General features: G+C 47.0%; 2 protein-coding genes across 2 annotated transcripts in view; one reads left to right on the top strand and one right to left on the bottom strand.

The window, feature by feature from the left end:
* The window catches only part of RPGRIP1 (RPGR interacting protein 1), a 63,485-nt gene extending 38,379 nt beyond the window's left edge, over nucleotides 1-25,106 (bottom strand). Inside the window, exons 1-3 of the mRNA XM_083410052.1 lie at nucleotides 24,600-25,106; nucleotides 18,451-18,560; nucleotides 734-847 (exon numbers count right to left, since the gene is read on the bottom strand). Coding sequence (XP_083266178.1) covers nucleotides 734-821 — 88 coding nt within the window. The 5' untranslated portion in view covers nucleotides 822-847; nucleotides 18,451-18,560; nucleotides 24,600-25,106. The remainder of the gene's footprint in view (nucleotides 1-733; nucleotides 848-18,450; nucleotides 18,561-24,599) is intronic.
* Nucleotides 14,552-25,210, top strand: part of LOC310663057 (G-protein coupled receptor 4-like) — a 303,619-nt gene continuing 292,960 nt past the window's right edge. Inside the window, exons 1-2 of the mRNA XM_083410625.1 lie at nucleotides 14,552-14,637; nucleotides 19,389-20,722. Of these exons, the coding sequence (XP_083266751.1) occupies nucleotides 19,668-20,699 (1,032 nt within the window). The 5' untranslated portion in view covers nucleotides 14,552-14,637; nucleotides 19,389-19,667 and the 3' untranslated portion in view covers nucleotides 20,700-20,722. The remainder of the gene's footprint in view (nucleotides 14,638-19,388; nucleotides 20,723-25,210) is intronic.

The raw sequence follows: 25,210 nt of genomic DNA, 5'->3' as shown, positions 1-25,210 counted from the left end.
GACCAGCAACTGCTCTTCCGGGTTCCAGACTGAAGTCTCTCCTGGCCCTACCTAAAGATGCCAGGGTTTAACTCTGGAACCTTTTGCATGCAAAGCAGATGCTCTCATACTGAGCTATAGCCCTGAATTCATCACTATGCACCTACATATTCATGCTCTGCTTGCACGCAGCTCAAACGTCTTGAAGGGAGTTTGCATTAAGTTTTGGAAAGGCAGGACCGTATGTGAAACTGAGAGAATTTCAACCTGAGTTTCACATTGCATCGCACTCTTTGCAAATATTATCTGGGCAGCAAAGGACACCTAACTCAACACTTCAATTTCCGGTATTGTACTGTGGAAATGTCAGAATGTAGTCTTTAAGGAATTGAAGCTTCCTTGAGCAGGGGAAGCAAGGAAGAAAAGTTGCTAGTCTTTTGGGCCGCAAAGATAAACTGTCAAAATATGATAAAACTGAATGAGAAATACCAGAGGAGACAGATCAGGAAATTCATGGGTCAAGAAATGGTGGAATTTCAGTATCCTGCACAGTTTACCCATCTGCATGACTGTGGTAATAACAACCCAAAATGATCAAATCGATGCAGATTTACATAATTTATTCCGGTTGCAGAATTAAAATTTTCCTGGCACGGAATCTGAATTCCATTTGTTTATGAAAGTTTCAGAGTCAGCAACACATCTATTATAGCAAACGCCCTAAAAAACCACTCCTCCCAACCAGAACTTTGACCTTGTATAGCTGCTATCACGGAGGGCTTCTGATTGGTGTCTCGGACTGGCAGATCGCCTGCTGTTTCGTCCAACACAAGCAGCGACATGGCTGGGAAGGAGGCCTGGAACAAAGCTGAAATAACAAAGATGGGACTTAGGAAGAGAGCTTTGGAAGGAACACGGCGGCTTTCTTAAGCACACCCCAGTCTCCAAGTGGTGAAAGGTTTCAAGAACGCCAGCACATACCTTGGGATTCTAGAGTCGTGAGATCAAGCCCCACTTTGGTCAAAAGATTCTTGCATTGCAGAAGGATGGACTAAATCAGTGGTTTTCAACCAGTGTGCTGTGGCACCCTGGGGTGCCTTGAACGATGGTCAGGGGTGCCGCGGGCAACGCTGGCCTCTGTCCCTCTTTCCTTCCTTCCCTCCTCTGATGCCCTCTCATGTCTCTGCCTCCCAAAGGCTTGCACAGCTGTTTGTTACAGCAGCCCTGGCTACAAGCTTCAAAGGCGAATGGTGCCTCTGGGGCTGGCCAGGGGGTACCGGTTGCCAGGATCTGAGGCGGCCTCAGAGTGAGCAAGCAAGCAAGCAAGCAAGTGGTCGAGGGAGCCCAGCCAGCCAGTCTGCCAGTCCTTGCTGTTGGGAAAGGAGCATAGCAGAGGCAGGCAAGTGGGTACCGTGCTGGCCTTTCTTGTGCTTGCTGTGTGCAAGGCCTGCCTGGAAGTTGAGTGCCAGTTTTGGACCCTGCCGCCTCCCAAGGTAAAGTGCTGGCCTCACATTCACCTTTGGCCAGTCTCTGTTGGGCCACTAAGGTTGGGAATATCCTCTTCTCAGGCCCCTGTGGGACAGTGTGAGGAGGCATCTCTCTTTGGGGCAGGAGAGGGGTGCAGCTCAGAGATCAGGGGCAGCAGCTGCCCGGAGGACTCCCAAGGAGAGGGGAGAGGAGAGGAGGCTGAGGGGAAACTCCACAAGGTAGGGTGTTCAGAAAGGGGCGAGAGGCTGCCACTTCTGCAGGTGACGGGTTGCACAGCTGGGCTCCTGAGGGTGCCGCAGAAAGAATGTCGTTGGTCAAGGGAGCCATGGACTCAGAAAGGGTGAAAACCTCTGCACTAGATTATCCTTCCGACTCTGTGCTTCTATGATCTTAAGTTAACTTAGAGCGTATTCTATGATTCCCGCTGTAGAAAAGGACATGCCTGAGACCTTCCTTGTTAACCACACAATGCAAACATTTCCTTAACAGCCATGTGCGCCTGTTTTTATTGATTTTTTTGATTGCCACGGCACCTGCTGGTGCTGTATCATTGTAGTGTGGTTTCAGTCTGCTGTGCTTAGGGAACAGAGGTAGCTGCCCCATAACAAACAAATCAGCCAGTCGGGTCTATCCAACTCAGTACTGCCTACACTGACTGGCAGCAGCTCTCCAGGGATTTCAGACATGGGGCGTTCCCAGTCCTACCTGGAGACGCCGGGGATTGAACCCGGGACCTTGCGAATGCAAAGCGGATGCTCTGCCACTGAGCTATGCAGCCTTCCCTAAGGCTAAGCACTTTAAACTTTTGATAGAATCCACTTTGTTTGTAGTGGGAAGGCAGGCTAGATATTTCCTTTTCATAAAGAAATGCATACTCGTTTTAGTGGAAAACACAGCCCCGTATTGACAAAGAGATAGAGTTCAATGGGAGAGAGGGAGAGAGAGGTTTTCTGGACCTGAGGTTGCTCCCAGACCACCTGTATGCAGAGAACACCCGTGATTTAAGAGCCTTCACTCAGTGGCGTAGCGTGGGTTGTCAGCACCCGGGGCAAGGCAAGTAATTTGCGCCCCCCCCCCCGCTGCACTGTCCCTCCCCCAGATAGTCCCTCACTCTCTCTCCGCACCGCACCGCACGCCTGGCACCCTCCCCTCCACAGTGGGCGGTGACCCGGCGGCTCGGATCGGATTCGCACAGCCAGCACTGCAGTGAGAGAGAGTGAGTGAGCCAGGTAGGGGCAGAGAGCTGCGAGTGCGAGCGCCCCCCCCAGATGTTGCACCCGGTGCAGCCAGCCCCCCTGCACCCCCCACGCTACACCACTGCCTTCACTCTGAATTTGTTTGCCAAAGGAGGTGATGCAACATCGTCTCAAGCAGTTCTCCCATGCTTTCAGGTACGTTTTCCCCATCCGTTGCAAAAAAAGGTCCATATTTCCCTTTTCATTTGGAAGGCAGGTTTGCTGCACTAGAGTTCCCAATCAACTTTAATTGCACAGCCCAAATTGCCCAGTGTGTGGCTGAATCCTTTCCCCAAAATGGCAATCTTCGAAGCATCCTTTGAGACTTTGTTGAAGATCAAGGCCTCTCCCGCCTCCGGATGCTTTTGAAGCTGCCTCTGCAGCCGCTTGCTTGCAGCGGAAATAACTGCACTCTGTTTCTTGATCCGGCCTCTTCCATCTCCCCCCTCCCTGCCCTGCCGCCACGGCCTGAAGAAGCACTTGATCTCCCCACCCACACAGTCCTGCAAGAGCAACTGCGGATTTTCTCTCCCCTCCCACTAAAACCTCTTGCCATCTGCCAGAAAGAGCTCAGTCCAGGCTGTTTGGTTTTCAGTTCCCATCTTTACGGGCACACCACACTGGCGTTTTATCGCCGGTGTCTTCTGCAACCTGTTTTTGACGGAACAACAGTGCATCGGTGGTTTGATTTATTCCGATTTCTTTTTTTAGTTGTTCTGCTCCACTTCCTCAAGGCTACCACATTGCTGCTGTCTGGAGGAGCTGTAAAAGTGCATGGTGGAACTGTGGAACTCGTTCCTGCAGGAAACAGCGATGGCCTCCTACTTGGATGGCTTTAGAAGAGGATTCAGCAAATTAATGGAGCCCAAGGCTGCCTGATACCAAGTCAGATCAACAGTCCATTTCTCAGGTTTCAGGGAAGGATCTTTCTCAAACCTACCTGGATATGCCAGGGATAAAACCTGGATTTTCTTCTGCATGCTCTGCCACTGATCTTTTTTTTTTAAAGAATATTTTTTTATTAGATTTTACATAAGAAATGAAACAACAACAAAAAAACCAACGACACAGAAGAAAAAAAGAAATACAATATAACACAAGCACAAAACAGCAAAAAGTATCAGAAAAAAGAAAAACAAAATTTAAAAACAATTTTATCTTCATTGTATTCCTTGCATTAACTTATTTCTCCGACCTCCCCAGACCTCCTTTCTCTGTACTCCAATTCATATATTCAGACAACAAATCCCTTCCCTCTGTCTCAATTAGTTTTTGTCTTAATTTTAGTGTCTTAATATGACTTAATTTTCTTGTGTCTTAAAATATTGGATCTTTTTTAATTTTTAAACTTTTTACTAATAACCTTTTACATTCAATCAGATGTCATCTAACATTCATTAATCTTATGGTATTTCTGTAAGTAATCTTTAAACTTCCTCCAATCTTCTTTCACCGTCTCTTCTCCCTGGTCTCTGATTCTGCCAGTCATTTCAGCCAATTCCATGTAGTCCATTACGCTCTGCCACTGATCTATGGCCTTTTCCCTATAAGAAGAAGCTGTAAGCTGGAGCTACAACTCCCAGAATAGTGAGTGAATGAATGAATGAATGAATGAATGTATCTTTATTGCTAAAAGCTATAAGCTGTCACAATTGGTCACAATGTGTCGGATACAAATAATTGATTGAAAACTGAACAACAACAGCAAAGCAAACACACAAAAATGCAAAAATCACTGTTGCATAAGTTAAACACTCCACAACTCACACTCCCCCTTATGATACTTGTCTTGGTACCTAGCTCTCAACTTACTCGCAGCCAAGGCAAATTTTGCAGCCTGTGCAGTCATAAATGCATTATTGCCAGCCAGTAAAATTTGCTCAAGAGGAGTTCCGTTGGAAAGAGAGCAAAGGATGGAATCGAGGAATTTTCGTCAAGGGGATGTATATAAAAGGCATCGTAACAAATAGCACTGAATGTCCTCCACATCTCCAGACTCACAGATGCTTCCCAGAATAGTTTCACAATAACAGAATCGTAGAGTTGGAAGGGACCCCGGGGGTCATCCAGTCTAGCCCCTTGTAATGCAGGAATCTCAATGAAAGCATCCAGGACAGGATGGTCATATAGCCTCTGCTTAAAATCCGCCGAGGAAAAGGAGTTCACCTCCTACTGAGGGAATCTCTTCCACTGTCAAACAGTTCTTACTGTCAGAAATTTCTGATGTTGAGTTGTAAACTCCCTTCTTGTAACCTGAAGCCATTGGTTCGAGTCCTACCTGCCAGAGAATGAGAAAACAAGCTTGCTTCATCTTCCACATGACAGCCTTTATGATATTGGAAGATGGCTATCATATCTCCTCTCAGTCTCCTCTTCTCCGGGCTAAACATACCCAACACCCTCAACCGCTCCTCATAAGGCTTGTTTTCCAGGCCCTTGGTCATCTTGGTCGCCCTCCTCTGCACATGTTCCAGCTTGTCAACATCCGTCTTAAATTTTGGCACCCAGAACTGGACACAGTATTCCAGTTGTGGTCTGACCATGGTAGAATAGAGTGGTATCAATCTCAATTCCCAGTGAACTCTGGGAATTCTAGCTCTGTGAGAAGAATTGGTGTCTCCCAACTACTCTCATTGCACTTAACAAGCTACACTCCCAGAATTCTTTTGGGGGGAGCCACCACTGTTTAAAGAGGCAATAGAGTGCTTTAAACACACATTGTGTATGTAACTCTGGTGTATAGGATTGCACTGTGAGTCTCTCAGGTGGCACAAGGCTCTGCTGTTTTTGACGCAACAGGCTAGTGTATAGAATCATAGAATCATAGAATCATAGAGTTGGAAGAGACCACAAGGGCCATCGAGTCCAACCCCCTGCCAAGCAGGAAACACCATCAGAGCACTCCTGACATATGGTTGTCAAGCCTCTGCCTAAAGACCTCCAAAGAAGGAGACTCCACCACACTCCTTGGCAGCAAATTCCACTGTCAAACAGCTCTTACTATCAGGAAGTTCTTCCTAATGTTTAGGTGGAATCTTCTTTCTTGTCGTTTGGATCCATTGCTCCGTGTCCGCTTCTCTGGAGCAGCAGAAAACCACCTTTCTCCCTCCTCTATATGACATCCTTTTATATATTTGAACATGGCAATCATATCACCCCTTAACCTCCTCTTCTCCAGGCTAAACACGCCCAGCTCCCTTAGCCGTTCCTCATAAGGCATCGTTTCCAGGCCTTTGACCATTTTGGTTGCCCTCCTCTGGACACGGTCCAGTTTGTCAGTGTCCTTCTTGAACTGTGGTGCCCAGAACTGGACACAGTACTCCAGGTGAGGTCTGACCAGAGCAGAAAAGCGTAGCTTCTTGTCTGGAATTAGGTAAATGATCCTTTTTGTTGGGCAAATTTAGGCGGGCACATTGGACTATGCAAACCTTTTGAAGGACTCTGGAAGAATGGAAAGGGGGCAAAATTTCACACAAGAAGTGCATGCACGCTTTGTTATAACACGAAACATTTGCATTGCTGATGGCAGGCTCTGAACAACTCAAAAGACATTTACATTGTTTATGGGAGATTTGCAAAGGTGGACAATAAATGGCTGATAACAGTTTCTGAGGGGAAGAAAAAGACGGAGGGTGTCTCTAATTCTGCCCTGTTCAGAGAAGGTGAGCTGAAATTAATGAGCCTGAGTTAGTCTGCTTTCACTTGGCAGTTTATTCCAATTCCCTGATGCTTCCCTGCTGCTTAATTTCCACATTATATGTGAGCTTGATGTCAATGTCCATTCCAGAAAAACCAAGAGAATATTGCACGCATTTAGCACTCAGTTCTGTTATCTGATTCCAGAAAAAAAATCCATTTGCAGCCCCCTCAACTGGGAAAAAATCGCAGGAATGAAGTGACAAAATTTGGGGCAGTATACCGGCAAACACCATTTTCCTGCCGTTTTCATGGGGGAACCATGATGGAACAGAAACACGCATGTGTGAAAAGCGTAGGTGAGCAGTGACATTGTCCAATGGCGTTTATTGTTGTTACACCACCCCCACACCTACTGGTGTGAAAGAAATTTAGCATGATGCGCTGCTATATCTGTCAAAAAGCCACAGTTACGTAACACGACACATCCTGCAGTGTGAAAGGAACATTAGAAATCTGGGTGGAAGCAGTATAATCAGCAAAACTAACCCAATATTCCCACATCTGAATGTACCCTTAGTTAAAGAGACAGACAGACAGACATACACTCCAGCACTTCTCCGATGAAAATAGAGATGTCCTATTCCATAATAATGATGATGATATTTTTACTATTTATACCCCACCCATCTGACTGGGTTGCCCTAGCCACTCTGGTTGTGGCTGAGGAGCCTCAGGGTTTTCAGGGGAATAAGCCCAAATAAGATATTGTAAGGTCAAAGTCCACCTGCCCCTGCTTAAAAGCATCTCCCTAGGACAGGCACCCCCAAACTTGGCCCTCCAGATGTTTTCGGACTACAACTCCCATCATCCCTAGCTAACCAGTGGTCAGGGATGATGGGAATTGTAGTCCCAAAACATCTGGAGGGCCGAGTTTGGGGTTGCCTGCTCTAGGATTTCAGGCAGGCGTCTCTTTCAGCCCACCCTGAAGATGCAGAGGAATGAACCTGCCATGGCAGAATTTCTTCTGTTGTCTGTCACCTTCTCCTCTCTGCTCCCCACCCCAAACCATGCTGTGATTTTAAATTCCCTCTCTGGATATTGAAATTAATCAGATTCCAGCTCACGCTTATACAGGCCGAGACGGAGATGGGGCTTTGGGCTCTATCCAATCCCTCCGACGCTTTTGCCCCAGTTCGCTTTCGCCTTCCGCGCCACTTAAGAGGCTGTCTTCTTGATGGTTCCGTATTTCGGTTTCTCGGTGAGTCATGTTAGGCAGACGCTGCCCAGAAGGGAAGGACGAAATCCCTTTGGTAATCCTAGCCTGCCTAAGCTCATTAACGGGTCAAGGAGGAGGATGAGGAGGAGGAGGAGGAGGAGGAAGGGTACTTTGGGCAACAGAAGGATGGAGAGATGGGCAAGCCGCTAGCTACCCAGCTAACATGGCAGCAATTAATCCCTCGCTTTCCACCTCACAGAAGACTTGAAAAGCAAGTCAGGGTGGGCAAAGAGACTTGGGGTGTTAGAGCAAAAGGGGAGAGACCACTTGTATACCTGAACGAGAATCTTCACCCCCATCGTTCAGCCCGGACACTGAGGTCCAGCGCCAAGGGCCTTCTGGCGTTCCCCTCATTGTGAGGAGCGAAGTTACAGAAAACAAGGCAAAGGGCCTTCTTGGTAGTGGCGCCCTCCCATCAGTTGTCAAGGAAACAAACAACTCACCAGGTAGCCTCTCTAGCAGGCTGCTTTCTCTCATGCCAAGCAATTAACATCTGCAATATTGTGGCGGGGGGGGGGGGGGATAATACTGAGTGTCCTTACAGCAGGTATGGGCAACCCTTTCCCACCTGAGGACCACATTCCCTCCAGTTAACCTTCTGTCCATCCCACTGGACAGGGCTAGAAGCCAAAGTGAGAGAAGCAACGTATGTTCTAGCCAGGCAAAAAACGCTCAAGGAGGGTACAGTGAAGGGCTGAGAAAGGGGTGTGGCCTAAAGAGATCCTCCCAGGGCCAGAAAGAGAGACCTGGAGGGCCATATCCCTCAACTGTCCTGATTTAAGCGGGACATCCCATTTTTAGGAACCATGCTCTCTCGCGAGTCACCTGGCGGCTCCCGCGAGATCATGGCTTTATCATCTCTTTCTATGTTGATGTTGTGCTGTTGTTTTAATTTCCCCTAAGGTGCACTGAAAAATCATGCCTTTTGGAGCATCTGCTGCCACGGTAGTTACCAAGGGTGCTCTGATTCACATACTTCCTTCCCTTCCTGTCTCACCATCCGAAGCAACAGAACATCAGTGCTTAGGGGAAAAAAGTGCTTCGAACCCTTTGAAGACGGCTGATTAAATCAGATTATGAGAGGTGAAGGCCGGGATTAATTCACGTCTATGAGGGGCATCGATGAATGTGTTCATTTATTTGCCTGCCTTTGTCTCACTTGGCCCTAGTTAATTTTGGCTAAGAGGAACATTGATAAGTGAGTGTATGCATGCGATTGCAAAATGGTCCTCCTTATTTTGCAGCTTCTGAATTGAGGACTATTAACACTGTCTATGTGGGCTTCATGCCTGTCCTTTGTTGAACTGTCTCTGCTGAGACTGGGGCTGTGTTGTTGATTACAAAATAATTATGAACGCAGCTTTTCATTTGGTGGCTTCAAATTAACTGTGGTGCATTTCACTCGGAAACTGCTTGCAGGATTTTTATTTCAGCTTTGGGTGGGTTTGAGTTTGGGAAGGGGTTACTTGAGTCTTGGGAACTGAAATATCACCTTGATGTTCAAGATGTGACTGATGTCTGGTGGAAATTTTCGTTTTAGCGAACACAGATGTGGCTGTGAGCTGTGGTTTGAGACTACTTTTTCTGTACACGAAAAGGAGAAGCTGATTTTGAAGGCTGTACTTTTCTGGCTGTGTGGACCTCCGGTTGCCGTTTGTGAGACGAAAGCCTGCTTGCCTCTGATGGAGAGAGAGAGATTTGGAAGAGAGATTCATTACTCTCTCGTAGCAGAGATAGCAATATGGCGATCGTTACAAGCACATTAAAACTTGGGTTAGATTTCCATCTGCCCTCATCCACCTTTAAACAAACGTTCCCCAGAAAAATACTTACGCTAGAATACACCACAGACACTTAGCTCAGCAAATAGAAAAAGCTTCTGCTCACAGTTTCACGTTGCAGCAAACAAGTCTCCATCGGTGAAATAAATATGAAAAAGGGTTCTGAACGACTGAAAGGAAAGAACTGGGTTTCCTTACAAAAAGAATCATGCGAAGATGCAAGCTGTAAAGTCTCCCTTTTGGAGATATTCATTTCACTTGGTTTTTCTTGTGGTTGGGAGCCATTGACCGGCCACATGGCTCCTTGCTTGCTCCAAGAAGCAAAGGAAAAAGAGGGGGGAAAGCAAGGAAACAAAAGTTGGTTGTCAGAATGGGAGGGAGTCAGTTGATGTCATGAGAAAAACAAAGATGGAACAAACTGGCAAAGCTAGTGTGGCACAGTGGTTAGAGTGTCACGCTAGGGCCTGGGAGTAAAAAGGTAAAGGTACCCCTGCCCGTACGGGCCAGTCTTGACAGACTCTAGGGTTGTGCACCCATCTCACTCAAGAGGCCGGGGGCCAGCGCTGTCCGGAGACACTTCCGGGTCACATGGCCAGTGTGACATCGCTGCTCTGGCGAGCCAGAGCCGCACACGGAAACGCCGTTTACCTTCCCGCTAGTAAGCGGTCCCTATTTATCTACTCGCACCCGGGAGTGCTTTCGAACTGCTAGGTTGGCAGGCGCTGGGACCGAGCAACGGGAGCGCACCCCGCCGCGGGGATTCGAACCGCCGACCTTTCAATTGGCAAGCCCTAGGCGCTGAGGCTTTTACCCACAGCGCCACCCACGTTCCGCGCCACCCGCGTTCCTGGGAGCCTGGGAGACCAGGGCCTGGGAGACCAGGGTTCAAATCTCCACTAAGCTGTGAGGCTCACTAGATGACTGTTGACCAATCACTGCCTTTCTCAGCCTAACCTACCACATATGGTTGTCTCGAAAATAAAATGGGGAGAAGGAGAATTATGTATGCCACCTTGAGCTCCCTGGCGGAAAGTTGGGATACAAAAGTATTAAAACAAACCCACACTTCTACAGTACTAAATATAGGAAGAGTAATGAGATACAAGGACAGAGCATGAGGATGAGGTTTTTTGGGACCGAGGAGTAGTCTGGAGACCAAACAGCACCTTCTTCCACAAACTGAGATAACAAGGGTTCTTTGTGCCAGTTATGCGGTCAGCAAGCTCTGTGTTAATTGCAAACAGCCCCTCCATCCTATGCGCAGGTGGTACATAGAATAGAATCATAGAGTTGGAAGAGACCACAAGGGCCATTTAGTCCAACCCCCTGCCAAGCAGGAAACACCATCAGAGCACTCCTGACATATGGTTGTCAAGGCTCTGCTTAAAGACCTCCAAAGAAGGAGACTCCACCACACTCCTTGGCAGCAAATTCCACTGTCGAACAGCTCTTACTGTCAGGAAGTTCTTCCTAATGTTTAGGTGGAATCTTCTTTCTTGTAGTTTGGATCCATTGCTCCGTGTCCGCTTCTCTGGAGCAGCAGAAAACAACCTTTCTCCCTCCTCTATGTGACATCCTTTTATATATTTGAACATGGCTATCATATCACCCCTTAACCTCCTCTTCTCCAGGCTAAACATGCCCAGCTCCCTTAGCCATTCCTCATAAGGCATCGTTTCCAGGCCTTTGACCATTTTGGTTGCCCTCCATGCCCTCCATAAACGTAAATAAAACCGTATACCCTAAAGACACATTGAACCTCAACATTCATAGAATTGTAGAATTGGAAGGGACCCTGAGGATCAGCTGGTCCAACCCCCACAATGCAGGAATATGCAGCTGTCCTATACAGGGATCAAACCTGCAACTTTTGGCATTATTAGCACGACACTAATAATAATAATAGTTTATTATTTATACCCCGCCCATCTGGCTGTGTTTTCCCAGCCACTCTGGGCAACTGCCAGCAGAATATTAAAAACATGAGAAAACATCAAACATTAAAAACTTCCCTAAACAAGGCTGCCTTCAGATGTCTTCTAAAAGTCAGATAATTGTTTCTTGACATCTGATGGATGGGCATTCCACAGGGCAGGTGCCACTACCGAGAAGGCCCTCTGCCTGGTTCCCTATAACCTCACTTCTCGCAGTGAGGGAACCGCCAGAAGGCCCTCGGAGCTGGACCTCAGTGAATGATGGCTGAACGATGGGGCTGGAGACGCTCCTTCAGGTATACTGGGCCGAGGCTATTTAGGGCTTCAAAGGTCAGCACCAACACTTGGAATTGTGCTTGGAAACGTACTGGGAGCCAATATAGGTCTTTCAAGACCAGTGTTATGTGGTCTCGGCGGCCACTCCCAGTCACCAGTCTTGCTGCCATATTCTGGATTAGTTGTAGTTTCCGGATCACCTTCCAAGGTAGCCCCACATAGAGCGCATTGCAGTAGTCCAAGCAGGAGATAACCAGAGCATGCACCGCTCTGGCGAGACAGTCCACAGGCAGACAGGGTCTCAGCCTGCGTACCAGATGGAGCTGGTAGACAGCTGCCCTGGACACAGAACTGACCTGCACTCTTAAAGCAGCTGTACTAACCACTATGCCACCAACGCTTGGAAACCACAGTTCCCAGGAGCTAAACATATAGCACAGATGGGGTCTACTTTTTTCTTTTTTAGGAGTTCAGAGGAGCTGTCACCGCCTGCACAGCTGAGCCTCTCTTCCTCTTTCAAAGAAAAGAATAATAGGCAGAGATCAAACCTCAACAGGGAAGTGGCCTGCAAATGCAGATCTGTGTAGGGCAGGGAACATGCAAAGAAAAGGAATCCCTGTCACAGCTTCCTCTATCGGCTATGACTTCATTTCCCACCCTGCAAGCCAGCATCAGGACACAAAAAGGCCAGAAAGTAAAACCTCCAGCAGGCCCCACATTGCAAAGAAGGGTTGTAGCTAGTGCTTTTTTTTTGCGTTCCAGCTGGAAAAAAAAAGCCCTGGTTGTAACTCAATGACAACCAGCAGGTCCCAGGTTCTATCCCCAGCGCCTCTCAGGACATTAAGAAATAAATATGGGGAAATATTTATTAATAAATATGGAACAATGGGTCAGAATTAACATCAGGATGAAATCAGATCAAAAGCCAGCAACAACAAAATTCGGTCGGTTCGGGGGAAAGGAATGATTTGAAGCATATCTAGGCCAGGCAAAAGGAAAATCCATTTTATTGGTCTGATATTCTTATTTGTTAACTGCTCCGGAATTTTTAAGGAATTGCAGTACAGTGGTACCTCAGGTTACATACGCTTCAGGTTACATACGCTTCAGGTTACAGACTCCGCTAACCCAGAAATAGTGCTTCAGGTTAAGAACTTTGCTTCAGGATGAGAACAGAAATTGTGCTCCGGCGGTGCGGCAGCAGCGGGAGGCCCCATTAGCTAAAGTGGTGCTTCAGGTTAAGAACAGTTTCAGGTTAAGTACAGACCTCCGGAACGAATTAAGTACTTAACCTGAGGTACCACTGTATTAAGAAAGTTAGAATGGCATAAACCATTTGGTAAAGAATAGAGAGGAGCGGGATCCGAAAGCAGTGATAAACTGCAACAATGCATTGTGGGATATGTAGAACTAACCTCTTTGCCCCATAGCAGGGGAACGTAGAGGAGAAGCCATCACGGAATAGTTCAGGGATGGGGCCTGTGGCCCTCGAGGGATGTTGCTCGTCTACAACTCCCATCATCTCTGACCATTGGCTAAGATGTTGATCCAGCAAACGACATGCTCCCTGCACCTTCCTTTTGAAGGACAGGGCAAGCATAGCTCTTAACCCAGCAAGTGGCCAGAGTCCTTGACCTGGTTAAGCCAAAGTATCTGGAAAGGAAGCGGTTGAGAGAGTTAGGTATAGTTTAGGCTGCAGAACAGTAGAGGAGTGGTATGATGGTCACCTACAAATATCTGAAGGGCTGTCCCACAGAGGACAGAGCAAACTTGCTTTCTGCTGTTGGGTCTGAACCAATGGATTCATATTACAAGACAAGAGATTCTGATTAAATGAGAAATCTCTCCCACCATTGGACGGTGGGACAGACTCCCACTGCCATAGTTTCGTTGCTGAGGCTGGATTTGCAGCTATCAGTGGAGTAGGAGGGTAGCTAAACAGAAGAGTCTCTGAGGTGTACTTGCCTGAAGGCAGCATCAGCAGTCCAGACCAAAGGTTGGGCGAACAGCAATCTGCATGGTCAGACAATCCAAGGTTCAGAGAATCCGATGATCATGGGGTCAAGGGCCAAGACAAGCAGGAAGCAGCAAGGTAGGGCCAGGAAGCTGGACTGTGACACCCTTGGAAGGTGGTGAGCTTTGTTGGAAGTTTTTAAACAGAGACTGAATCTGTCAGGGTTTCTTTAGATGTGATTGCAGGGAGTTGGACTAGATCAGGCATAGGCAAACTCGGCCCTCCAGATGTTTTGGGACTACAACTCCCATCATCCCTGACCACTGGTCCTGTTAGCTAGGGATGATGGGAGTTGTAGTCCCAAAACATCCGGAGGGCCGAGTTTGCCTATGTCTGGACTAGATGACTCTTGGGGTCTTTTCCAACTCTGCAGTTCTTCATTGTGTGCCTGCATTTCCCCCTTGTGGTATGTAGGAGGGGGCTTCAATTAGATTGGGGAAATGGGTCAGGCAAAATGCCTAACCCTCTGCGAGGACAAAGAACCCCCCTCCAGTGTCTCTCTCTGTGTGTTCACTGCTGCTTCCGAGTCATTTGAAAAGGGATAAAAACAAACAAACCTACAACCCTTCAAGAATGCAACAGTTAGAATCATAGAGTTGGAAGAGACCACAAGGGCCATCGAGTCCAACCCCCTGCCAAGCAGGAAACACCATCAGAGCACTCCTGACATATGGTTGTCAAGCCTCTGCTTAAAGACCTCCAGTTATTTCAGAGTCAAATCTCTGACTTCTATCGATCTATCTGTCTATCATGTTGGTAAGTCCCTTCCGAGACGCCCAGCAACCTGAGAGCAATATGTAAAACCCAAAACAGCTTTATCTGAGTTCCCTCTCAGCTGTCTCCTATGATGTACAACTTGTGGTTATCGCTTAACTGAGACTAGCGCATTCTGCATGCTATTTGAGTCACAAAAACCACAGTGACTGACACAGCCACAAAGAGAGGATGCTATTCCAAAGAATGAAGCAGTTGCAAGCAGGCAGGTGTGTGAATCGTCTCTTGGGTCAGTAATGAGGTGAGTGCTTCAATTTTTTATTATTACTGTTTTACAGCATGAAACAAACAAACAAACTCAAGCCGACTTTGAAATCAGCCTTGATCATTCATTCTCTTAATGCCCATGTATGATGGCTGAGAGAGTTGGGTTGCAGAAGAGGCGACTGAGAGGACGTATGCTAGCCACCTTCAGATATCTGAAGGGCCGTCACATGGAAGACGGAGAAAGCTTGTTTTCTGCCGCTCCAGAGGGTAGGACCCGAACCAATGGCTTCAAGTTACAAGAAAGGGGATTCTTTAGGAAGAACTTTCTGGTGGTGAGAGCTGTTTGACAATGGAAGGGACTCTCTCGGGAGGTTGTAGACCAGGCATAGGAAAGCCCTCCAGATGTTTTGGGACTACAACTCCCATCATCCCTGACCACTGGTCCGGTTAGCTAGGGATGATGGGAGTTGTAGTCCCAAAATATCTGGAGGGATGAGTTTTCCTATGCCTGTTGTAGACTCTCCTTCCTTGGAGGTTTTTAAGCAGAGGTTGGATGTCCATCTATCATGGATGCTTTCGCTTGTGATTCCTTCATTGCAGGGGGTTGGACTAGATAACCCTTAGAACCCCTACCAGCTCTGAAATTCTATGAATCTATTATTCAAAGCATACATCCTTACTAATTCTCTGTGTGTGTATCTTATGGTGTTTGGCTACCAGTCGCAAAATGAAATTTACTCTTGGGGACTAAGAGCATGGGAACACGCTACAGGGATATGGCTCAGGAAAGCTCTAACAATAATAATTCGCTTCTGCTTCTTTCTCGGATATCAGTAATCTTGTTTTTACAGCAGTAACAATGCATGATATTCAACCCTTCTCAGAGCAGACCTGTTGAATTTAGCAGGCATGCCTAACTTAGGTTCACTGATTTGAATTGGTCTGCTCTGAGCAGGATGTACTTACCGTATTTTTCACGCCATAGGACGCACCTTTCCCCCTCCAAAAATTAAGGGGAAATGTGTGTGCGTCCTATAGAGGGAATGCAGGCTGCGCGGCTAAGCCCAAAGCCAGAACAGGGAGATCTTGCTGTTCTAGCTTGGGGTTAGCTGTGCAAAGCCCCAGCAGGGCAGCGGGGTGCAGAGGCTACAAAAGCTGTACGAAGGTGGGGGGTAGGCTGCAACGCTTCCCCCCACCGCCAGCCCCACAAGCTCGGGAGGCAGCGGGAAGGCGGCTCCTATAGAGCGAAAAATATGGTAAATACAACCTAAGGAAGTGTAGAATGGAATCTGCTCCTTCTGGATGCAGCCCTGGCTGTGCACACACACCATACTTTTGAAGCACAGTTAAAGCAACTCCTCCCCCCAGAAAGGACGCGTTGGAACTGTAGTTTAAGGGTGCTGGGATTCGGAGCTCTGTGAGGGATAAACTACAATATTCATGGTTCTTTCCCCAGGGGTGCTTTCAATGTATGGAAAAAAATAGAACCTGAAATGAATAGATTTCTCTATTTCTAAACACTGGGAATTTGTGATCAGTCACCAAACCAAGCTCACCCATTGGCTTTCAAATAAAATTGACATAGTTTCCTTCTGGCAATCTTTTCTAGCAACCTAACTGGGGCTGGGCTTCTTACATTTTGCTATTGTTGGATAACTGGAGGCAACCCTTTATCGGGAGGTTTTTAATGTCTAATGTTTTACAATTTGGTATGTGCTGTAAGCTGCCCAGAGTGGCTGGGGAAACTCAGCCAGATCAGGCCAATGTCTCACCTGGTCCGGCATCCTGTTTCCACAGTGGGCACCTGTGGGAATCCAGCAAGCAGAATCTGGCCTCAAGAGCCCCCTCCCCTCCTGTGTCTTCCAACAGCTGGTCATGAGACCCCCTTGCCCAATGTATTGCAAATCACCCAGAAAACTGCCAGTAAATACCCATCTCCCTTCCTTCTTTATTCCTGTCTCCAAGCGGTTTCTTCTGTACACTGAGGAAGTTGCCCCTGAGCATGTGGGCAGACTTCCATTCAATCGCCTACGATTTCAAGGGTCCACCACGTCGCCGTAGCGGTAGGACCCTAGCTTCTCCGGAGCTCTCCCTCCGCAGATCAGAGGGATGCCGCCATTACCGATGGCGCTCGACCCGGAAGTCCTGGCTGCGGAAACTCAGCCAGATCAGGCCAATGTCTCACCTGGTCCGGCATCCTGTTTCCACAGTGGGCACCTGTGGGAATCCAGCAAGCAGAATCTGGCCTCAAGAGCCCCCTCCCCTCCTGTGTCTTCCAACAGCTGGTCATGAGACCCCCTTGCCCAATGTATTGCAAATCACCCAGAAAAATGCCAGTAAATACCCATCTCCCTTCCTTCTTTATTTCTGCCTCCAAGTGGTTTCTTCTGTACACTGAGGAAGTTGCCCCTGAGCATGTGGGCAGACACTAATTCAATCGCTGGCACAGATGAGGTCAGAGTCTGACAGACTGCGGGTTATGAAGGGACACAACCACAGGAAGGTTCTCACCGCCAGTCAAATGTCATGGAAATCCCCTGTGTGCAGGCTTGGCTTTTCATTCATCAATGCTCAGCAGCACGAGAAGGAAAGCATGTTCTGCAACAGTGAAAGGGAGCTCTTTGGCAGTAGAAGTTTATAGGATAGGGACACCTGCTGCGGCTCCCTTGATCTTCAGATGATGGGAACGGGGCCTGAGAACAGAAACAGGACATTGCCAGGATATGTGAAGGCAGCCAAGTCTGCTGGGTTCTGAAAGCCTTCCAGTTGCCTAATGGGCAAAGCCTTTGTTTGGCAATTAAAGTGCTGATATCAGAAGCTGCCTTTACAATGGTAACTTGGGTTACAGACGCTTCAGGTTACAGATTCTGCTAACCGAGAAATAGTACCTCAGGTTAAGAACTTTGCTTCAGGATGAGAAAAAAATCGTGCGGCAGTGGCGCAGCAGCAGCAGAAGGCTTCATTAGCTAAAGTGGTACCTCAGGTTAAGAACAGTTTCAGGTTAGATAATATGTAAAGAAATATACAATAATAAGAGTACATTCATTTGTAAAAAAAGGAATATACAGTGGTACCTCGGGTTAAGTACTTAATTCGTTCCAGAGGTCCGTTCTTAACCTGAAACTGTTCTTAACCTGAAGCACCACTTTAGCTAATGGGGCCTCCTGCTGCCGCCGTGCCGCCGGAGCACAATTTCTGTTCTCATCCTGAAGCAAAGTTCTTAATCTGATGCACTATTTCTGGGTTAGCGGAGTCTGTAACCTGAAGCATATGTAACCTGAAGTGTATGTAACCCGAGGTACCACTGTACAATGGGAAAGACAGGAAGTCTAGTCTGTTGGTAGGTATATGATTTGGGGGGAGAAATTGTTTTTTGTTTTTTCTCTTTGTTTTTTGTTTTTTCTTGTTTCATTTTCTTTCTAGGTATATAAAATTAGTATATAATTTATGTATACATGTTGGAAATTATATTACAGTAATTCCTGTAATGTAATAAGACAACGTTTACCAATGTAATATAAGAATGTTAACAAATAAATAAAATGCAAATTCAAAAAGAAAAGAAAAGAACAGTTTCAGGTTAAGAACAGACCTCCAGAACAAATTAAATTTTTAAACCGAGGTACCACTGTATACTGAATCAGGCCATTGGTCTATCTAGCTCAGTAGTATCTACACTCATGGGACGCAAGTGGTGTTGTGATCTAAACCACTGAGCTTCTTGGGCTTGCTGATCAGAAGGTTGGGGGTTCAAATCCCCAGGACAGGGTGAGCCCCTGTTGCCTATCCCAGCTCCTGGCAACCTAGCAGTATGAAGGCACGCCAGCACAAGTAGATAAATAGGTACCAGTGCGGTGGGAAGGTAAACGGTGTTTCCATGCGCTCTGGCTTCTGTCACGGTGTTCCGTTGCACCAGAAGCGGCTTAGATGTGCTGGCCACATGACCCAGAAAGCTGTCTGTGGACAAATGCCAGCTCCCTCAGCCTGAAAGTGAGGTGAGCGCCACAACCCCATAGTCACCTTTGATTGGATTTAACCATCCAAGGGTCCTTTACCCTTTCTCTTTCCGTTATCTACACATATCCCCCCCCCCCACAAGAGTCTTTGTATAGTGACTCTTTCTAAATTGGATGGTAAATGATAGATAGATAATCAGATGCTCTTTTTTAAAAATAATAATAATGCAAAGTTGTGTACTGTTGAGGGGTGACTCATGCCTTTTGGGGTGATGCCTAACTGGCCAGCAATCCTAGGCATCTACCTATTCAGGAGGCTTGTATTCCCAGGTAAGAGGATTGCATAAAGGTAAAGGGGCCCCTGACCGTTAGGTCCAGTCGCGGACGACTCTGTGGTTGTGGCACTCATCTCGCTTTATTGGCCGAGGGAGCCGGCGTACAGCTTCTGGGTAATATGGCCAGCATGACTAAGCCGCTTTTGGTGAAACCAGAGCAGCGCATGGAAATGCCGTTTACCTTCCCGCCAGAGCGGTACCTATTTATCTACTTGCACTTTGATGTGCTTTCGAACTGCTAGGTTGGCAGCAGCAGGGACAGAGCAATGGGAGCTCACCCCATCACGGGGATTTGAACCGCCGACATCTGATCGGCAAGCCCTAGGCTCTGTGGTTTAGACCACAACGCCATAACCATGTGCAAAAGGTACATTAGGATTGCAGACCTTTGGGGGGCGGGGGAAAGAGGCGGTTAAACACAGCATGGTCTATCACTTATTTCCAAGTCTGAGAACTGCCTGATCCATTTTTTCCTGCAATCTTTCCCATCCCAGGTCTTGAGAAGCCCTCTCTATTTTCTTTTTCTTAATTAAAAGCTGATCTGGATTAGAGGGAAGGACAGGCCACCAAACAAGAGAAGTGGCAGCAGGGGCATTTGCCACCTCGTCCGCAGTGTCCTTCGTTTCCACCTCCACACCCTGCGGACGAATCCGGCGGCCAGCAAGTTCAACAAGATATGCGTCGTCTGTAATGGCCGTGAGATGACAGTCCGGAGCAATGGGGCTCCATGGGAAGAGAGGGGAGGAAACCCACAATAATTTACAATAGGCGCCATGAACATCTCATGCCACCCTTTGCCTGTCAACATCACCAAGTACTTTCAAATCCCCATCTATTCTGTGGTGGTGGTGGTCGGGCTGCCTCTGAACAGCTTGGCGCTTTGGGCCCTGAGTCACCAGATGAAGAAGTCCGTCATCCTCTCTGTTTACATCGCAAACCTGGTGCTAGCCAACATCTTACAGACCCTGACGCTCCCTTTATGGATGTACTACAGTTACCACGATCACAAAACCAGCCTTGGGAAGGCGGTGTGCGCGGTGGCCGGCCTGGCGTTCCGCACCAACTTCTACGCCAAAAACAACTTCTTGTGCCTCATCGCCATGGAGCGCTATTTCGGCCTGGTCTACCCGCTCAGATTCCACAGGCTGCAGACCATGCGAGGCGCTGCCAAAGTGAGCGCCGTTTGTTGGCTCCTGGTGGCAGCTTTCTGCGCGGTCGGCATCGGGATACAGATCAGAGATCAGTGGCCAGAGGAGCAGCCGCAGGAGCGCTGCCTGGATGGCTCCAGGCTGAACTATCAATACGCCGAGTTTAGGGTGAGCATCACGGTCTTCTCTTTCTTTATACCGTTCCTGCTCATGGGGTTCTTCTACTTCCGGGTCCTGTACGAACTCAGGAAAGTGGCCTCTCTGGAGCAGAAGACAAAAAGGCAGATCTACGGCTTCATCTCTCTCACGGTCATCACCTTTTTCGTCCTCTTCACTCCTCACCAGGTGACTTCGTATTACAGGTATTTCTGGGAAGTGATGCTCCACGGGAAGGCAGTTGAAAGCTGTGACTTGGTGAGGAAGATCTTCATCTACCAACGTACAACTTTGTTCTTTACCACCTTGGGCAACATCTTTGATCCTCTTCTGTACATCCTGCTCCTCAAGGATATCCGGGCAGAGTTCAGATACACCTTCACTTTCAAGGCTCGCAGGGCAGGAGTCTCAAGCAAGTCGGAACAGCAAGGTTTTCCTCCGTGCTTTACCACCAGGAGACAGATGCAAGACCAGCTTGGGGCACAGGACGTACCTGACTAACGCTCCACTTGCAAAGTAGGATGGTTGAAAGCAGGAGCGAGGAACCTGTGTCCCTCTCCAAAGGCTGCTGAACCACAGCTCCCACCAGCTGCAGCCATATGGGCCGACACTCAGGAATGAGGGGAGTTGGAGCCCAGCAATATATGGAGAATAGGACTGGGCGATATCTGGTGTTCAAGATTCTGATATATCACCAATTAAACATTGTGATATACCTACATATCACAGCCTGAAATAAGGATGGAGCTATATAGAGGCATCACAGATTTTCCTTCATTGTGATTTCCTTCCCTGCTCTTGTGATCTACTGCCCCCTTGCATGAGGGAGAGCTGAGCCAGCAGAGTTAACGGGGGCTGCAGGAATTAAGAATCATAGAATCATAGAGTTGGAAGAGACCACAAGGGCCATCGAGTCCAACCCCCTGCCAAGCAGGAAACACCATCAGAGCACTCCTGACATATGGTTGTCAAGCCTCTGCTTAAAGACCTCCAAAGAAGGAGACTCCACCACACTCCTTGGCAGCAAATTCCACTGTCAAACAGCTCTTACTGTCATTGGCTAGTTTCATTGTTTTCCATGAAGCATTGGCTCCATGGTTTTCCCCACATTGCGATTTTTGCATAGTGTGTGCGTGCGCGCGCACACACATTATGATTCACAATATATTGCCAGGTCAAAAATTATGAAACTGATATCACAATTATGGACTTTAAATCGGTTTTGGATGATGATATGTTGATATAAAGCCCAGCCCTATTGGAGAGTTGTAGCCAAATTTGCCATCTGTGGTTGAAAGCGCTCTTGTCCCCAGATTTTCCAAACACTTTGATTGATTTCTGATAACTTGGTATGATCAAAGCTTTGACCTTTGCTGGAGAAACGTAGATCCTGACTCCATGGTAGGTACTTGTAAATAACATAGCTATCATTCTGCGGCAATGTGATTTGTCGTTTCACTGACGGTTTTATGCAGGGATTTGTGATTGAATCTGATGGTGTTTTAGGGTTTGTATACCAAAAGCTCCCCAGCCTCCCCAAATGAAAAAATAAAAATATACAAAAGTTGCATTGTGACTTCATTCCCAAGAAGAGAATTGGGAATTTTGGGTGGGGTAGAGGAGATATTACATGGCGTGGAGCTTAGCAAAAGGAGAATGTTGATGGGCAAAGCAGTCGGTCCCACCAGAATGTATATAGGAGGAAGAAAGCACTATGCAAGAGAAATTGCCCAGTTTATTAAATGAGCATTTCGTGTAAGCTGCCCATTATGGCACACTTGCTACTGCTTTGCAGTTTGTTGGTGTGGACTCAACTTAAAATTAGATTCACTATGGTAGCCTGGGAGCTATCGTGGCATCAAAGTAGTTGAGAGTGCCAAGACTACAAACCTCTGTTGGCTGTGCATCCCACCACTTGTTTGCAAAGCAGTGCGCAAACATTAGCAACAATCAATCTGTATCCTTAGAATCATAGAATTGTAGAGTTGGAAGGGGCCACAAGGGTCATTTAGTCTAACCCCCTTCAGTGCAGGAATCTTTTGCCCCGCGTGGGGCTCAAACCCATGACCTTGAGCTTAAGAGTCTCGTGCGCTACCAACTGAGCTATCCCTTGGATCATGTATCTTATCATTTCGTTCCTTATGAAACACTGCTTTTTGATGCATTGTTCCCCAAACACTTTTTACACAATGTGCACACATTCATAGAACAAGGAGTCCCAGGTTCAAATCTCCACTTGGCTATGAAGCTCTCTGGGTGACTTTGGGCCAGCCGCAATTTCAGAGCCCAATGAACTTGTTGTGAGGATTTGATGTGGGGGAGCGGGGACCTTATAAGCCATCCATGTCTAGGGGGGGAAATGCAGTGGAGGATGCTGGCAGGACTGAAGGGGGAACGAATGGTTTTCTGTGCAGTCAGTCTGAAACAGGACCCCAAATCCTCATTTTTCCTCCTCCAAGGGAGCATTTATAAAATGCATTAATCAATGTATAAACAGAAAGCCAGCTGTATAAACAAGTGCTCAAAGCCCTCTCCTTTATCAGTCCGTGACGGCAATGGATGGCCTTGCCAGTTCCAGTGGAGCAGGGATGGCACGTCTGGGTCTTATCTTACATCCTGACCACAAAGACGCATAGACCTTGTCAGGTCTGACAAGAGACCCGGGAACGGCGCCAGGAGTGCTCTTAGAGTTGGTGACCTCCTGTCCCAAGATAAAAGTATAGGAACAGGAACAACCTTTTATGGTCAAGAGTACAGGAACAGCATTCTTTGTATTGGATTGGCAAAACTGGAGGATGGAGAACTTTTGGAAGTGAACCATATTCCAAAGCTTCCACCACACTGATGTTCATCAAGTTGAGGTGTGAGTAGCTGTTTAGTGGGTGAAAAGTTACTCATGTGACCCACTGGGCACTGGCAATTGTTATACACCACCTGCAACCTGTCAGCAGTTTGAGATTTCAGGGAGTTCCAGGCACACTTACCAGGGTCTGTGTTTCTTCTTGAACAACGAGGCACAGAGGAAACTGCAGTGTCTTTATACTGAACCTGCTAGGGTTCAGAGCATAAGTATTCCAAGACAGTCTAGCTTCTTTCTTGTACTGCATCTTGCCTTGCTCTCTCAAGTCACATCCCTGCTTCCTCTAACCTTGCTAACCTAAACTTTGCCCTTTTTCTAAACCAGGGAGAGGCCCCACTTCTTTAATCCTGTGAAGTGCTGGTAACCCATTACCCTTAGGCTGTCACCTCAGAGGGGATTAGTCTGATTTAATTTGCTTTCAACATACCACAGGAAGTACCTGCTTGCCTTAAATAGCCCTTAATGCATGCTAATTTCAGCATGTTTAGAAACACAGGTCATATACACACATGGACCTAGTTATCACCTTACACAGACTAGCTTTTGACATCCCAAAGCTTAACTAAATTCTTGCACTTGTAAGACTATGTTTCCTAGCTATCTGTGCTGAATCAGAAGCAAATCTGGTTTAGTAAATTGGGCTTAATTCTAAGTAAGTGAGCTGTGATGACAAACATTCTACTCATTTATTTAATTTTTTTTTATAACTTCCAGAGTGATTTATAAAGGTCAGTGATAAGGCAGTCCCTACCCTCAGGCTTGCAATCTAAAATGCACAACGCAAAATAAAAAGGGATCAGGAGGGTGGAGAAATTTTAAAAAGAAAACTCAGTTTCTTAAATTCAGGTAGGTAGCCGTGTTGGTTTGACACAGTCAAAATAAATTAAAAAATTGTCCAGTAGCACCTTAAAGACCAACTAAATTTGTTCCGGGTACGGTATAAGCTTCTTCAGATACACTTCTTCCAATTCTTCAGTTTCTTAAAGTTAGTTTCAAGAGTACACGAGAAGAAACTGCTCTTGATGATTTCAGTGGAATGTATTTCCCAGTAAAATGTATGGCATAGCACAGCCCTGAACAGACCTATGTGCATTTGCCTGCAAGAAAATCAAATATAATTTAAGATTTTAAAATCTGCCATAGGGTAGTACCTTACAGGAACCAAACTGATTTCTCCAGAATTCTTCATAGGGCTAGATGATAAACAAAGCATAAAGGGGGAGGCAAAAACTTAGCTGCTTTTAGGCTGTGTACATACAGTACTGTACATTTAACATATATGCTTCTGTCTCCTCAAATTTTTTTTTGTAAAAAAAATTTACAGGAACTATATTTCCTCATCTCTGTGAAGGGCAAGCTACAGTCCCCAGGATTCTTGGGACTAAATCATTTCCTTTAAACGTATGATGTGCAGGCAGCTACAATCTCAAGATAGAATGTGGCAGAAGGTGGACAATTAAAATGAGGCTTTACCAGGAGGTCTGTAAGGTAAAATAAAATAAAGGGGCAGGTTCATGGGGCGGGATACTTTTCAAACACACCAATCAAAATTTGAGTCTAGGCACAAGGCAAGCACTTATTGGCCGAGCAAAGCCGAAGTTAAGCCTCCTTTTTTAACGGGGCCCAATTGTGTTAGGGTTGCGCGCTGTCCAATGACAACTCGAGGCTTCATTTACGTCATTATTTCGTAGGCAATGGAGACTTACTTCCCCAAGGGAGCCGGATGTACGTGAAGCCACCTAATTTATTTATTGAAACACCCTTTTAGGCACCATTGGTCCCTGCCTGTAAGACCTTGACCTATCACAAACTAAGAAGAGATGAGTGGCAGGGATGAACACCATTCAGAAAAGGAAGCTGGGGAATAAATGGGTGGGGGAATAAATGAACAGCAGAAATCACTGCGAGGGAAGGTTGGACTGACAGCCCAGTTGTCAAATCACAAAGCGAACAACCTGGACACAGAGCGACACCCCTGCTAGCCTATCGCGTCTCGAGTCCCGCCTTTCACGTCGCAAATCTCTCCGTCTCCCTATTATTGCTTCGTCCTCACCTTCACAACCTCAGCGGGCGCTTATTGGTCCCCATTTGATTGAGAGCGAATGCTAGCCAATGAACGACGTTCATATATAAAGCCCCCTTCCAATGACAG

The sequence above is a fragment of the Podarcis tiliguerta genome, assembly GCF_965153285.1.
Source record: "Podarcis tiliguerta genome assembly, chromosome: 13".
NCBI classification, from domain to species: Eukaryota; Metazoa; Chordata; class Lepidosauria; order Squamata; family Lacertidae; genus Podarcis; species Podarcis tiliguerta.
Note: the sequence above shows the minus strand (reverse complement) of the source record. Positions and strands in the feature narration are given on the sequence as shown.